The sequence below is a fragment of the Macrotis lagotis genome, chromosome 2, assembly GCF_037893015.1.
Source record: "Macrotis lagotis isolate mMagLag1 chromosome 2, bilby.v1.9.chrom.fasta, whole genome shotgun sequence".
NCBI classification, from domain to species: Eukaryota; Metazoa; Chordata; class Mammalia; order Peramelemorphia; family Peramelidae; genus Macrotis; species Macrotis lagotis.
The window spans coordinates 88,309,286-88,326,275 of NC_133659.1; the positions used below are offsets into that span (position 1 = coordinate 88,309,286).

General features: G+C 34.3%; 1 protein-coding gene across 1 annotated transcript in view; it reads left to right on the top strand.

The window, feature by feature from the left end:
- The window catches only part of CDC73 (cell division cycle 73), a 140,871-nt gene that overhangs the window by 40,995 nt on the left and 82,886 nt on the right, over nt 1-16,990 (top strand). The window contains exons 9-10 of the mRNA XM_074222273.1: nt 866-944; nt 8,965-9,029. Coding sequence (XP_074078374.1) covers nt 866-944; nt 8,965-9,029 — 144 coding nt within the window. The remainder of the gene's footprint in view (nt 1-865; nt 945-8,964; nt 9,030-16,990) is intronic.

Below are 16,990 nucleotides of genomic sequence, written 5' to 3' on the forward strand. Positions count from 1 at the left end.
CAATTTATTAGAGCTTTGTAATGCAAATTACTAATTCAAATAATGAGCTGTGTAATTACTTTGACTAATGAAATCACTAGGAAGAGGATTCTTGAATGAATATGGGAAAATTGAATTTAATTGAAAGTGGAAGGAGAATCTTAATATTGTTTATATGATGATTCCTTGAATATGTATAGTTATTTGAAAAAATTTAAAAGATTATTATACCTTTCTCCATTTGCAACTAAATCAGTCAATCAACAAACTTTTATTAAGAACTAGGGGCGGCTAGGTGGTGTAGTCGATAAAAGCACTGGCCTTGGAGTCAGGAGTATCTGGGTTCAAATCTGGTCTCAGACACTTAATAATGACCTAGTTGTGTGGCCTTGGGCAAGCCACTTAACCCCATTTGCCTTGCAAAAAAAAAAAAGAACCTACTATATTCCAAGTTAAGTATTTGGGATACAAAAAAGTATTCAGTTGTTTTAATGTAAAAATAAGCTGCTTTCACAAGTATATTAAATTATAAATGACATAGTAAAAGACTATGCAAACATTCTTAAAACTAAATTCAAAGCACTTTTGACAAGTTTGTAGCATTTTATTGGTTCGTTGTTTCTTTTTTTTTAAATTTTGTTGGGTACATGGTACTTGTCTGAATACAGGTGGTAGGATTTTTAATAGTTTCTGTGGGAACATGTATTCTTCTGTTTTGATTATGACTATACATTATTTTGAAAAAAATTTATGCATTTTTTATTATGGTTATAAGGGAGAAACCTCCAAGTTAATATTCAATTTCTGATAGAGAATTAAACAATTCTTTTTGCCATGTAATTTTACTTGCTTTCAAAAATTTGGCTAATTGTGTTTTTCTTTCAAGGATTCCACATTGCGGAATAAGCCACCTATTCCAGCTGCCTATAACAGATATGATCAGGAAAGATTCAAAGGAAAAGAAGGTTGGTATCCTATTGTTAACTCTCTCTACATTATTACTACACATGTCTTGACTTGTGATATCTTATCACTTGCTTGGTGATGTCATTCACTGCACAGTATCTTACCAAAAGTTGATTGTAAAGTGAAATTTGGAATTAGATGTTTTGAGTTCAAATTTACTTATTTGCCTGTGTGCCCTTTGGGAGCTCTCGGTTCCTCCTGGGTAAAATGAGATGATAGGACCAGATAATCTCTCAGGTTAGGTTCTTTCCAAGTTGGAAACATACAGTTCTGTAATTTCCCTGTTATGAAATAAAATGTGGCTATTAGAGCAGTTGTTTGCAATGAAGAAGAATTTCTATTTCCATTTCCCTGGAAGATTTGTAATATTCAGTACTGCTGCAGTGAGCAATTTCTAAGAAATGGAGACATAGATGTGGTCATTTTAAAACTCTTGTTTTTGTGATTCTCACTAAGTAAAGTGCTTTTTTTCATTATCTTTATTTTTTTTGTCCTTCATTATATATATTTTTAATTTTTATACATTGTTAAAATATTCTTGTTTAAGAGTAAACACGGGGGGCGGCTTGGTGGTGCAGTGGATAGAGCACCGGCCTGGAGTCAGAAGTACCTGAGTTCAAATCCTACCTCAGCTTTGTGACCTTGGGCTAGCCACTTAACTCCCTTTGCCTTGCAAAAACCTTAAAAAACAAAAAAGAGTAAACATAATACCCCTTCTGCTCCAAAAATACAGACCCTCATGAACAATAAAGTAAAGGAAAGAGAAAAAATTAAAAAAATGTGCTTCAGTCTGTGTTCTGACAACACCAACTCTGTCACGGATGGATCACATTCTTTATAAGTCCATCACAAAAAGTTACGTCCATATTTTTCCACCATTACCATTGCTGATCACAAACTCCCTCCATTCATACCTCCCCACTACCATATACTATATTTTCTCTCTCCTTTCACTCTATCCCTCTTTTTAAATGTGCTGTTGGGTGGCTGAGTGGTGCAGCAGACTGATCACTGGCCCTGGGGCCAAGAGGCCCTGAGCCCACATACCACCCTTAAGGCCCAGCAACCACCTGACCCTGTGGTCCCGAACAGGCCATCCAATCCCAGCCCCTTGCAAGAATTAAAAACGAAAATGTGTTATATCTCACTACTCTTCCCCCATGGTTCATGCTCTCTTCCATCACTCACAATTCCCCCCTTTCCCCATCCCCTTCTCTCTTTTTTACTCTAAATGTCTGTACTCCACTGAGTATATATGTTGTTTCCTCTCCGAGCCACCTCTGATGAGAGCGAAGGTTCCCTCATTCCCCCTCACCTTCCCCCTCCCATATCATTGTAGTAGCTCATTGCAATAAAAAAGAAATCTTACTATATTTAATATCTTATCCTTTTCCACCTCTCCTTTCTCTTGCTCCCATTACATTTCCCTTTTAGCTATTGACTCCATTTTTACAACATATCTTCAAATTCAGCTCTCTCCTGTGCTTCATCTATAAAAGCTCCTTCTACCTGCTCTATTAAATGAGAAGTTTTCTATGAGTATTGTCAATGTCATTTTGCTTTGCAGGAATACATGCAGTTCATCATCATTAAGTCCTTCATATTTTACCCTTCTCCTCTACTCTCTATGTTTCACCTAAGTCCTGTACCTGAAGATCAAACTTTCTGTTCAGCTCTGGTTGTTTGAACAGGAGCAATTGAAATTCCCCTGGTTCATTGAAAGTCCATCTTTTCCCCTGGAAGAGGATGTTCATTTTTGCTGGATAGTTGATTCTTGGTTGCTTTCCAAGCTCTTTTGTCTTCTGGAATATTATATTCCAAACCCTATGAGCCATTAATGTAATTGCTGTTAAGTCCTGTGTGATCCTGACTGCAGCTCCACAATATTTGAATTGTGTCCTTCTGGCTGCTTGTAATATTTCTCTTTGACTTGGGAGTTCTGGAACTTGGCTCTAATATTCCTTGTGGGGGGGGGTTGGATCTCTTTCTTGGGGAGATTGATGGATCCTCTCAATTCTATTTTGCCCTCTGCTTCTAGGATATCTGGGCAATTTTCCTGCAGGAATTCTTTAAAAATGGGGTCAAGATCATACATTTCAGGTATCCCAATAGTTTTTAAATTACCTTTCCTGAATCTGTTTTCCAGATCAGTTGTTTTTTTTCAATGAGATGTTTCACATTTTCTTCTAATTTTTCATTCTTTTTTTGTGTTGAAGTATTATGTCTTGACGTCTCATAAAGCCAGCAGCTTCCTTTAGCTCCATTCTACATCTGAAGGATTTGTTTTCCTCAGAGAGCTTTCTTATCTCTTTTTTCATTTGGCCAATTCTGCTTTTTAAAGCTTTCTTCTTCTCAATAACTTTTTGGAACTGTTTTATCCATTTGACTTATGCTGGTTTTAACATGTTATTTTCTTCAGCATATTTTTGGATTTCCTTGACTAAGCTGCTGACTTCTCTTTCATGTTTTTTCCTGCATCTCTCTCATTTCTTTTCCCAATTTGTCTTCTATCTCCCTTACTTGATTTTCAAAATCTATTTTTTTTTTTTTTAGCTCTGTCATAGCCTGGGCCCAATTTCTGTTTTTCTTGGAGTCTTCAGATGCAGAAGCTTGTACTTCCTCATCTTCAGATTGAGTATTTTGATCCTTCTTGGTATCATAGACAATGTATTTCTCAATGGTGTTCCTCTTTTTTCTCTGTTTACTCATTTCCTCAGCCTGTTCCTGGTCTTGTAGTTCTTCCTGAGCTTTTGAGTATTATTGGGACACCCCCCCAAGTATCTCAGTGTGTGAAGCTCTGTCTTCCCTCCTGGTCTGTGAATGACCACAAGCATGCCCTCTGCCATGGGTCTGGGGTGGGAGGGCCTAGACTGAGATCAGGATCTGAATGTGGTCAGAGCCCCAGAGTCCTGTTCTAAGGACAGAAGACAGACCTCGGAAGTCTCTCTCCACTCCCTTACCTTTGGTAGGCTGAGCACTCAAGGCTGAGTTGCCTGGAAGCTCCTGCTTATGGCTCTGCCTGCTTCCTCTTTCTGGATCTGGGTTGCCGTGGCCACCACTGCTCACTGAGTACCCTGAGGGCTGGGCTTCATGCACTTGCTCTGGCAGATCTTCCAAGTTGTGCCTGGTGCTTCCCTGGCATAGGTCAGAAAACTGCCCCTGCTGCCGTGAGCTGCAGCTCCCAGGCACCCTGAAGCTGCCTATGGGAAGCTGAGGTTCCTTCACTCCGGTGGGCTGCCCCTTTAACCTTGTGGAACGGAGCCTTTCCACTATTTTTCCAGGTTACCTTGTTTCTGGAGAATGCCTCACTGGATCTCCCTTTGGGCTCTGTCTCTTGAAAATTTAGTTAGGGTCATAATTTTATGATTTTTGAAATATTATGGAGAGAACACCTAGGAGAGGATCTTCTCATGTTGCCATCTTGGCTTTGCCCTCCAAGTAAAGTGCTTTTAGTCTGCCACAGTAAATGGCCATTTAAAACAGCAATAATTAGTTTCGTTGTCAAGGAGTGTAATTTTTGAGAGACAGAAGGATGTCCCCCAATGCCCAGTTTTATAGATGTATAAAGGCCCCTAGGGGCCTTTGCCCAAGGTCACCCAGACAAGAAACATACAAAATATTTTAAGAAAAGTTTTTTTCTTCTATATCTTTCTACACTTCCCAAACTTCACAAATAATTTTGTTTATCATGCATGTAGCTGTATGGTAATTTGGTTGGTTTATTTCCTTTAGACTTGGTCTGCTGTATCTGAAGCACAGATCAAGTGCTGAAAATAATTACTGATTGTATATATCTTTGAAAAAGAAAACCACTCCATTTATGTTTAGAGGAAATTTTATACTTAACTCATTTTTTCTAGGAAACTAAAGCCTAGAGATTAAATAATGTGTCATCGTGGATGGAATATTTGGTGTCAGAGTAGCTGTATTTGAAGCTCTGTTCTGTTGCTTAAAATCTAATTAATAGAATATATTATAATAATAACTGGTGTATGTGACATCTATGTTCTTGATCCTTTGCTAAGTACTCTACAAATATATTTTGTTTGATGGCATTGTTATCATCCCCTTTTTAGAGTGACGGAAACTGGCAGACAGGGATTATGATCTCTGATGTCATATAGCTGAGGTGGAATTTGAACTCTGACTACAGGCTCAACACTTATACTGCAGCATTTCACTATCTTCTGTGTGAAGGCTGTGTACAATGAATAACCAATGTAGTCATGCATGCCGCTGTTGGCAAATGACCACTTGTCTGGGTTTTGACTTGTGTAGAAGTTATATATTCTTTTAATATTTCTTCCTTTTGCTTCTCTTATGCCAAATATTCCCTCTCTATTGTAGTTTAGTTTTTCATTTTTGAGGAATTTCTCTATTGAACCATTCTGAAGTTTCTAATGTTCCATATTATTATAGACCAGTACTCTGATGGAATGCCTACAGGTCCTTCAATAGTTAATGAAAGAATCAATAGAAAAAGCAGAGTTTTTAACAAGTATATCCATTGAGAACACACTCTGTTGATTCAACACAGTTAATTTCACTTAACCTCTGAATTTTGTCTGTTAGATATTTTATACTTAAGGGGACAAAGGCAGATGGTACAGTGCTTGGTTAGAAATCTGGAAGACCTGAGTTCAAATGTGATCTTAGACTCTTCCTAGCTGGAAGTCACTTCACCTCTGCTTGCTTTAGTATCCTCTGTAAAATGAAGATAATAATAATAATAATAATAATAATAATAATAATAATAGCACCTGCCTTCTACGTGTTTGTGAGGTGCTTATTTATTAGCACAGTGCCTAGCAACCTAGTAAGTGCCATATAAATGATGGCAGTTATTAATAACCTGAGCCTTGATTTCCTGAGCCAGTGAGGTCTCAGGTAACATTAGCCTAACCTAACCTCTGCTTTCTGTGGAGGCCTTTACACTCTTGTCTTTAATTAGGCATTGTTTCAATTTACTTTGGCATGAGAGCTTTGTATTCTTTTTTTAGGTTTTGAGTATTCTTTTGTGTCATAGGAGTCTTTCTGTTAATTTTATGTTTTGTGCTGGGCATTTTTTGTGATTTTCTTTTTTGATACCTTTGTTTCTGTCTTTTTCTTTTTTGGTAATCACTACCACTCACTTGGTAGTTCCTCCCCTTTGCTAAGTAGAATGCTTCAGCCTCTTCATGTTGGGATATAGGGTTTATTGACTGGGATCCCTGCCTGGGGTTAGGTTGATGGAGAGGGTTAGGACTGACACCAGATTAATGTGACACTTACTTTTTTGGTGGAGGAGGGGAGGAGGCAAGGTTTTGTTGTTGTTGTTGTTGTTGTTGTTTTGGTTTTTGCAAGGCAAAGGGGGTTAAGTGGCTTGCCCAAGGCCACACAGCTAGGTAATTATTAAGTGTCTGAGGCCAGATGTGAACCCAGGTACTCCTGACTCCAGGGCTGGTGCTTTATCCCAAGGTTTTTCTAGTATGGATTTAATAAACATCAGCAAACAAGAACATTTCTGTATACATAAAAGAACAAAAGATTATATAGGAAACTCTGAAACTGTGCTATATAAATTTGTTATTGGAGGGGAAAACATGCCAACTTTATTGGATAGTTAAAGAAATAGCAAGTTTTACATAATAGATTGCAGTTTCATATCATCTTTTTATTATGCTATATTATGAAAATGCTTGTTTTATTCCATAAATTAAAAATAAAATTAAAATTTTAAAGTACTGTATTAAATTTACCAATTGTAAAAAGTTGTCTTGTCTGAGAACTATTTTGTACATATTTTTAATGTTTTGTTGATCTTCATTTCTTTGCTTCAACCAAAAATGCTGCTGTCCATATTTTTATTGTTAATGGACCCTCCTCTAATATCCAAAACATACATGGAAGATACAACTAAAACATAAATCCATTCCTCAGCAGACATGGTAAAAGGATATGAACAAGTAGTTGCAAAAGAAGAATCACAAACTATCAAAAGTCAATGAAAAAGTTCTCCAAATAACCTCACAGTCATCAGTTTGGCACATATGACAAAAAGGAAAATAGCAACTGTTGAAGTTATCTGTAAGAGTACAGGAGACCTAAGGCAATGTTGGTTTTCATTCTTTTGCGACTGCTTGTTCATATCCTTTTACCATGTGTGCTGAGGAATGGATTTATATTTTAGTTATATCTTCCATATATGTTTTGGATACTAGTCTTCCTATTTCAGGCTTGATTGCAGTTACCTTCAAACCTGCCTAATTTCCTCCCTCTGTTTTCTCCCTCCTTTTTTTCCTCCTGCCTTTTTTTTTTTTGGCAAAGTAATGGGGTTAAAGTGACTTGCCCAGGGCCACACAGCTAGGTAATTATTTAGTGTCTTAGGTCGGATTTGAACTGAACTTACCCTAACTCCAGGGCCAGTGCTATATCCACTGTGCCACCTAGCCTCCTCCTTTCCTGCTTTTTTATATATATTTTTGACTTGTTGGCATTTCTGAATGTTTTTGAGCTTCTTTATTTTTTAGAACAATGCTTATTTTCTTATCACCATTTAAGGATAACTTGAGTAATGTCAGTATATGGTACATATGTATACTTTTTACATTTCTCATTTCAATAAATAGTAATTGTCTGATAATATGCAAATGATTATGATATGTAAAATAAAACACAATCCTCTGCCCTAAAGCCTTTAGCATAATATGTATGACTATGGAGAATAGGAGAGATAATATGTAAACAAAATGAGTATAGTAGAAAATATAATATGACAAATGGAGAAGTTCTTCAACATGTTGTGAGAATTTCAAGGAAGGATGTGATGACTTCTAGACAGAATTAAGAAGGAACTTATTTATTTTTTTTTTATTTTTTTTTTCAAGGCAATGGGGTTAAATGGCTTGCCCAAAGCCACAGCTAGGTAACTATTAAGTGTGTGAGGCCGGATTTGAACTCAGGTACTCCTGACTCCAGGGCAGTGCTCTATCCACTGTGCCACCTAGCTGCCCAGAAAGATCTTATTTAGATGGTAATAATATCTAGCATTTTTATAATGCTTTAAAGTTTGTACATCACTTTACATATCTTGTCTCATTTGATCTGGTACTATTTTAGCTGTTTCTTGTTGGATAGATGAGTTAGAATTTAACAGATGGAGAAAAAGAAGAGGGATAGAGCAGGGGCATTCTGGTCTTAAGGAATAATTTTGGAGGAAGGGCATAAAAGGTTGGAAAGTAGAATAGATTTAATAAAACTATATATAGTTCAGTTTGCTTGGAGTATAGAATACAGAGGCAGGATACAATGAAATAAATGGGAAATTATGTCTCTATCAAGCTAAGGAATTATTTGGAATGTAATACAGAACTATTAAAACATAGTGGTTCTTGGGCAATTTGGATGCTCAGTGGATAGAGCACTGGACCTGGAGTCAATAGGACCCGAGTTCAAATGCGACCTCAGACACTTAATAGTTACCTAGGTGTGTGACCTTGGTCAAGTCACTTAACCTCAGTGTCTTGCAAAAAAAACCCCAAAAAACAGTGATTCTTGAATGTTATTTGCCTTTGGAATAGTATCTTTTGCTATGAGGAATCATGTTACACTTTGGGAGGTTAAGGAGACTCAAACATGTGCATAAATAATTGTAGATATAAAATCAATATAGTTCAGCTCAACCCTAGCTCAAATTCTAGACACATTTGGGTGTCTAGAATCCCTATATTAAAGAATATTTTAAAGACCTGATTTTATATATATATATATCTATATATCTATATCTATATATATATATATATATATATACATACATACTCACATGTATGCTTGTATATACACATCCATGTATAAAATAGAGAAACCTTGAAACCTTTGTAGTTCCTGGAGCTTTTTTTTTATTTTAATATTGCCAAAACATTTTAACCAGTCTGTAAAAAAACCTTATTCTTTCTGTTGTGCTCCATACAAATTATAATTTAACAACTCTTGTTTGAAATGCAGAAGGTTTAACTAGAAAAATCCTTTTTTCCCCTACAGAAACAGAAGGCTTCAAGATTGATACAATGGGCACCTACCATGGAATGACTCTAAAGTCTGTAACGGTCAGTAAACATTTCTTATTTCACCTGGGCCTTCCTTGGTTTAAGTAAACAATGGTATAGTTCTTTTTGGAACCTCATAGAAGCTCATAAGAGATTTGTGTTGACAGTATTTTTTTTTAATTTATATTTCAAGTATTTTTTTTTATTTCAAATGTATCGTTAAAAACTAGTTGTAGTTGACATTTGTACCTTTCAGTTGAGTAGTGCCAACCCTAGAAGATTGAAGACTAGAGTAGGAGACTGACCTGTTCTGTACCTTGCCTTTCCACTCTTTATAGCTTTCAAATTTGTAAAATGCTTTACTCCTTATAGCAACTCTGGAGGTGTAAGTGCTAGGATTGTACCCATTTTACAGCACTGAGGGGATGAGATTTAGTCAAGGTTCTATAGTAAGTTAGTCTCAGATACAGGATTCAACCCCCATTACAATACCCTGCCTCCTCTGGGCAGAGTCCTCGGGCCATCTTTGTCCAAACCACTTTGAAAATGAATTTGTTTGATCTAAAAATAAATGTTTAAAGTTCAACTAAAAAAGGACAAATGCTAATGGATGGGGTATCATTAAGAATTTTATTATATGTAGACCAGCAAAGTCTGATGAATAGACATCTTAAATTTTTTATTTCTGAACTTGTTGTTCTTCCTCCTAAATTCAACAAAAATATTTTCTGGAATGAAAATGCAATTGCCTTAATTCCTGCTGACTTGAACTTTAGTTAAATGCAGAAATCTTATGTATTCATTATTATCCCTTTTTTTGGCCAGTGACATCATTTAAAATAGTGATACACTTATGGTTTATTAAAAAGTGAAAATTTATAAACTTAAATCTGAGTAAGTTTCTTAACTTTTTTTTTGCTTGTTTTAAGTTAATGAGGAAGAAGTGAAATTAGGAAGATTTTGATTTGTTAGTTGTGACACAAAAAATGTTTTATTTGAAAGGACCATAGCATGTAGCATATACAAAAGCTATGCTTTTTAAACATTATGATTATTTTATTTATGTATGTATAAAAATATGAAGTTATTTGAAAGGAATTAAACAAACATCTGATAGTTCTCATAATGGCTTTTCTCTTAAAGGAATCCTGTTCTAATTTTATTTTAAATAATCATCAGCAAATTACTACAAGGGTTTCAGGACTGTCACATACTTTCCATTTGAGGAGGAAGTTGAATTATCACTTCCCTTGTGTCACTTCTTCTTACCTTTCCACTTTTTGTAAAAATCATGATGAATCTCACAGTATCAAAATCCTTTTGGAACTAGAGTCACTGCCCATGTACACCAATTGATTGATAATTTGTTTGCTTTACATTGATTTGATTTACTTAGTTGAAAAGTATTAGGGGCGGCTAGGTGGCATAGTAGATAAAGCACCGGCCTTGGAGTCAGGAGTACCTGGGTTCAAATCCGGTCTCAGACACTTAATAATTACCTAGCTGTGTGGCCTTGGGCAAGCCACTTAACCCCATTTGCCTTGCAAAAAACTAAAAAAAAAAAGTATTATACATATACTGTGATGTATGAATCTCAGGGACATACATGTGAAGAAATTTTTGCAGCTTTTGAACCAGATTTCTTTTTGCTCTGATAACTGGCCATCTTAAAAATAGTCACCATCCATACTATATATGTATTTCAGAATATTAGATTGATTTTAATAGTAGTCTTAACAAGTGTCAAAGTGATTCAACATATGTTTAATTCTTCAGAAAGGTCTGATGAAATTTCAAAAAATATAGTCCACTTTCCATTCCTTTTCCATTTACCAAAACATTTATTAATTGTTAGATAAAATGCATTGTACTAGATATGAGAAATATAAAAATAAAAATAGTCATCTGTTCTCAAGAAAGTCTGTTCTTCATGGATTTAATATGCACATAAAGAAGGTAATTTGAGAGGAAAGTAAAATACGTACAGGTGAAGGACTCAGGGAATACTGCAGAGGAGATAAGAACTGAACTGAGCTTTAAAGGAATTTAAGGATTCTGAAAGGGGAAGATGTGGGAAGTGTGAATTCCAGGCACTCTCATTTTTCTTATTTTTAAGGTGTAGCACAATTCCTTCAACATTTTTCATAAAAAGATTAAAATGTAATCCTGGAACATGAATTGTAATCTGGATTAGTTTTGACTCCAAGTTGACTATAAAATTCCTGAGTGCCTTAAGTAGATGAGTAATGAATCAGTAATTGGGAAATATTTAATAAAATAATAAAAAATACAATACAACATAAATAATTTTAATGTGTTGTTTTCATATCTAGATGAGGCCTCTAGGGATCCATTCTGAGTTTGACAACACTGATCTAAATAATGCATTTTTTTATGGTTTTTTTTTTTTTGGCAAGGCAATGGGGCTAAGTGGCTTGCTCAAGGTCACACAGCTAGGTAGTTATTAAGTATCTGAGGATGGATTTGAACTCAGGTCCCCCTGACTCCAGGGCTGGTTCTCTATCCGCTGCGCCACCTAGTTGCTCTGATAATGCATTTATCATATAAACTATATACTTTGCATACTTAGGATATATTTTTGAGATAAAAATATACTTTTTCTTACAATGAGTAATCAAGCTAATAAAAATTAAAAGTTTAACTTTTTATTTTACATGGTCTGTTCCTTTATAGCAGCAGAATAGCAGTTGTCAAAAATTATATTAGTGGGTGGTGTTGCTGTTGTTACTTTTGTTTGGGTGGGAAGGGAGGATATTCCCATCCTCTTTAAAATATGGTACGAGACAAAAAACTATAGCTGTATTTGTTGTTTTAATTTAGAGATGAGCCAGAGGGAAATAACTGTCTTTGGTTCTCTTACTTAGGTGGTAGATTTATCATCATTATATTTAACAAATATTTATCAGGTTCCTGCTAGATGTAATTCATCATATATGTAATTTTTCAGAAAGTCCAATATATACTAGATGTGGGAAATATAAAAATAAGCGTCTATCTGACACTGAGAACTGAGTCATAAGATAATAACATCTTGATAGAAAGATTATATAGTTTAATTCCCTCATTTTTACAGTAAGAAAACAGGTGTAAAAAAGCTTAATGACTTATCTAAGGTCACACAAAAAGCAGGAGGAGGAAGTAGAATTGACTAAAGACAGAGCGACCTCAGAGATAGGAGTAGAACCAGGCCAAAAACCCTACATAGTCCTAAGACATTCAAGTAATTGTTTACTAATTTTCTTTTGTAAATTAGATTTGAATTATCCAGATGTTTTCTCATGATCTCTCTTCACTGGTTGACAAAACCCATTGTGTAGATGTTTTATTCTCTTGGAGTGGCAGAACAGACTCTAGTAGTTCTTAAAACTCATGTCATAGGAGAAATGAAATCTAAGCAAATATTTTCTTTTCACTGTAATTTATATTCTTTATCAGTAATGGCTTAAAATTTGTTATTGCCCAGGTTTAATATCATTTTTAAAATTATTACTTAGAAGGAGACCAAATTGAAATATAAGATAGAAGGAAATGCCTTCAGCAAGCCTACATATTCTGTACTTTCTTTAAAGTAAGTTACTTGCTGAATTATACATGCAAAACTGAATTCCAAGACAATAGCATTGCTGAAGCCAGCAAACATGAAGTATTTTGCTCTCACCACAGTTTGATGAGATTTTAAAGGTCATCACAAACAAGCTGTCAGCCAACTTATATAGGAATAATGAAGTCACCCATGACTTGCATATACAATATTTATAACCTTTATATAACTGTTTCAGTGCCCCTCATGACAGAAGGTAAGCAGCCAAGTGTACATTTGAGTTTTAACAGAATTCAAGTGAGACCCCACATAAAAAAAACTTTTAAATTTCTTAAACAGAAAAAGATTTCAATTTATTGGTGATCATTTTTCCATTTTTAATTGCCATCTCTACAGTCAGTATTTGCCTGTTTCCTTTATCCTTATATTCCCATCGCCTTAAGTTGATTATCTTTTTGTTTCTTTTCATTTTGTAAATTCTACTTTGAGGCTCAAGTATTTCAATTATAATGATAATATTTTTTCAAAGATAACTTATTTGCCTCTTTTGAAATCTGAGAAGAAAAAGGAATCTGAAGAGGCAAAGGTGAATTCTGGCTTGTGTCTGAAGGTTGAATGGTGGAAGAATGTTACAGACAAGTGAAAAAGGATCACTTGAAGCTAAGAAAAAATAATGAGGTTCTTGAAGGCTTTCTGAAGAGAAGGGAGCTAGATACTCAGAGAAGTATACTGTAGGGAATGATAAATTCATTTTACAGATTGTGCTGAGTGAACAATCATTCAGTAAAAGGCAGTTGGATAAGAGAAGAGTAATGATGAGGGGGCAGTTGGGCAGCTTTTTTCAGGTTTGTAGCAGTAATAGAGAAATCCACTTTCTTCCTTGCTGAAAACATCCTTCGACTTTTCTAAACAGATGTCTTCTATTTATTTCCAGTGATTATTGCTGGCACAAATGATGCTGTTTGAAGGAAACTAGAGAGTGTTTCCAAAGATCATGAAGTCTTGAGCAAGCAAACTTAGGTGATATTTTCATTATGCCCATCTAAGGCATGAGATTCAGAAAAGAAAGGGAGAGTGAGGAAATAAACTAAATAAGAAACTGTCTGAGAACTGGATATACATTTCTGGACTAAGACTTCAAACAGAACTAGGGATATATGTCTAACAAAGGTTGGTAAAAATATTTTTCCTACCTGCTTATAAATCCAATCAAAATACCATAAAACCAAAAAGGAACAGGGAAAGAGAAAACTGACTATTTATATTGACTAAACTATGTGTGATAAAGAGATTAATTGCAAAATAGGTGGTGGTGGTGAAATAACAGCTGTCAGCTTTCCTAGAAGTTTATAAGGTGGGAAATTTGACCTTCATATAGGTATCTATTTGATTTGATGAACTGAATCTGAGTGGAATGGAATTCTTAGAAAGATTACCTTATCCCCCCCAAAACTGTAGGCAGTATTGTATTTATAAGGAGCAAGCTAAATGCCTTTATCCATAAGTGATTTCCCTTGCTGATATAGTCCACAGGTGCCAGGAGGTAGAATTTCCACTCAAGTTTCCCTCACTTCAAAGTCCATTGTTTTCAATCCCTTACCACCAGCACTGATTTTTTAAATTAAACTACTTCGCCTATCATGCAACACATGACATAGACATGATAGAAAAGACATATGCAGAGATAAAGGTGGAAATTTTGTTTAAAAGCTGTGTGTCATTGGGTGTGGTTTGGCACAACTGTGCTGATAAATTTAAACAGGCATCAGTTAGAGAAGCTATATTGGTGGCCAAGCTTAGATTTGAAGGTGGTATGCATTTGTAGTGGAGCCAATTTGGCTTCACTTCATGATTCCCTTTTCCAGCTCTTAGAAGTCTAGGAACAGGTGTAACAAACGTGAATGGCATCTACTTTCAAAAGGTCAAACATTTGAAGGACAAGTGAGTGAGATCTTGTTTCTGAGGATTTTAGCAAAATTATCATTGAAATAGCTAATCATAGAGTCTAGGCTAGTTTGGAAGGACAACTCTTATTTGACCTTTTTAAATGGGAATATGTCTTTTTATTATAACATTGTTATATAAGAGGAAAAAGAGGTTGACAGAATTTAAGTGACATGCCCAGGATTTTAAAAATTCTAATCAGTGTGTGACTCAATTGCAAATCGAGGCCCAATGCTCTATCCACAATACTCCGCAGCTAAGGTTCTAATAATAAAATAGTATCCAGGGATATACATTTGAAATGTGCCTGAATAGCACATTGACTATGACTGAGGGAGTGGTAGAAGAGGGAGATTATGTACAGAAGGAGGGAATTTCCCAAAATGATTATCTTAAGAGCCAGAATAATTTTGACCAGCTTTAAATTTTGTTGTTTATCCTGCTGTGTCATGTGTCTAGAATAAAACATTTGAAATGATATTTTAATATGGAATTATGGCATTGTTTTTCACTCAAAACCTTTTAGATATTTTATCAGAATTATAATTTCTAAATTGTGCAAACATTTTAAGAGTATTTAAAATGAGCATATAAAGGATAAATTAGTTTATTCAAGTCAGATTTTTAAATTAGCTTTTATAATACCACATTTTAGAATATATTATTATTTATTATTTTATTACATGCGGACCTGTATCCACTTTACTCTTGATATTTAATATTAAAACTGTTAGGAAAAAGATGTTTTGAGGAAATACCTGATGAAGCTTGGAAGATGGGAGAACAGCTTGTACAATTTTAAAAATCTCAGTGCATTTTTTTCTTTAGAGAAAATGCTTTTAGAAAAACCTAACATAAAACTTGAAACTTGAGCAAATCTTATTTTGATTTCCTTTGATAAAATATTTTAATTTTATCAGTGCAAAAAACATTCTATTCTATAGCTTTCTGTCTATAACTCATTATAACTAAAACAAATCTTATTTTAACTAGAAAGATCTTATTTTAAAATATACTCATTTATAATTAAAAATGCTTCACAGCAATTATTGTAACCATTATTAGTAATTTGTCAGTATTTTTTTAAAGATTTTATTTATTTTGAATTTTACAATTTCCCCTCTAATCTTGCTTCCCTTCTCCCCCCCCCCCCCCCAGATGGCAGTGTGTTAGTCTTCACATTGTTTCTATGGTATGCATTATTCTAAATTGAATGTGATGAGAGAGAAATCATATCCTTAATGAAGAAACATAAAGTATGAGGTATAGCAGAATTACATAAGATAACTTTTCTTAAAAAAATTAAAGGTGTAATAGTCTTTGGTGTTTGTTCAGAATAACATTGTTTGCAGAGAAATTTTCACTTTATTATAAATTCTAGCTTTTTTTATATTCCCTGAATTAGAATTATTTGCATTTGATAGGTTTTCTAAATTTGGGAGGTATTCTTTCCTGTTACTTTGATGTCTCATTTCTTTTCCTGTTGATTCAGAGGTATATTTTTTGATAATCAAGATTTTAGTGAAATGTTTTAAAGCTATTAGATTTTCTTTTAGCTATGTCTTTTAGCTCTTTGACATTCTCTTATTTTTGTCAGTGTTAGTCGGATTATCTAGTGGCCTTTTTTTCTGGTTTAATGTTTAATTCTAAGTTTTGGTTTCTTTTTCAGGTCTTTTTCTTGATGGCTGTTTCTTTTAGTGTTGTTCTTCCTCTTGTCTTTCCTGCTTCTCATGTTCCTCTGTGAGTGTTCACTGTTCCCTCATTTATTTAAAAAAAAAATCTGTGTTTGAAGTTCTATTTGTTTTTGGTCTGGCCATATCTTTAGTTTGGAAATTAAATACGTATTTCACATTTTAGCATAGTGCTGTGATTCAGAGTAATTGAAGAGATAGATAATCATCTGACATTCTTGAGGGACATATATCTTTTGAAATTTTCTTTTATTAAAAAAAAGCAAAAGTCAGTGATTAGTAGTTGGGTATTTATCTTAATATTTTAGCTTTCTAGTTATCTAATTGGAGTTAATAAACTATCTTTTCTTTGCAATATATTCATTTCAGCCTTATCAACTGTTAAGACTAATATAGGTTTAATTTAAATAAAATTTAACATTTAAGTCTTCATTTCATTCTGAAATACTTGATTAATGCCTTTTTACATCTACCCTGTATAAAAAAAGTGAAGTCTGGATTCCAACAAAATCCCTTGTCATTTATTTTTTTCAAATTTTACATAGATAAGAATAGATAGAAATCTGCAGTTAAAAAGTTGTATTCATTAATGTCTTTATCTGCATATATTCCTGTTAATCTTTCCAGATGTTCAACTCTGGATGAAAATAATAATCTAATTGTTGATTAATAAGTTATCTACTTAAGAAAACCTTGATTCCATTTATTCAGAATATTTTTATTATATTAAATGCCCTATAACTTATTAAGCCCTTAAGGCTCCCTTATATATTAATCAAACCTTTAAAAAAATCAGTAGATTGTCTAATGACAATTTCATGATA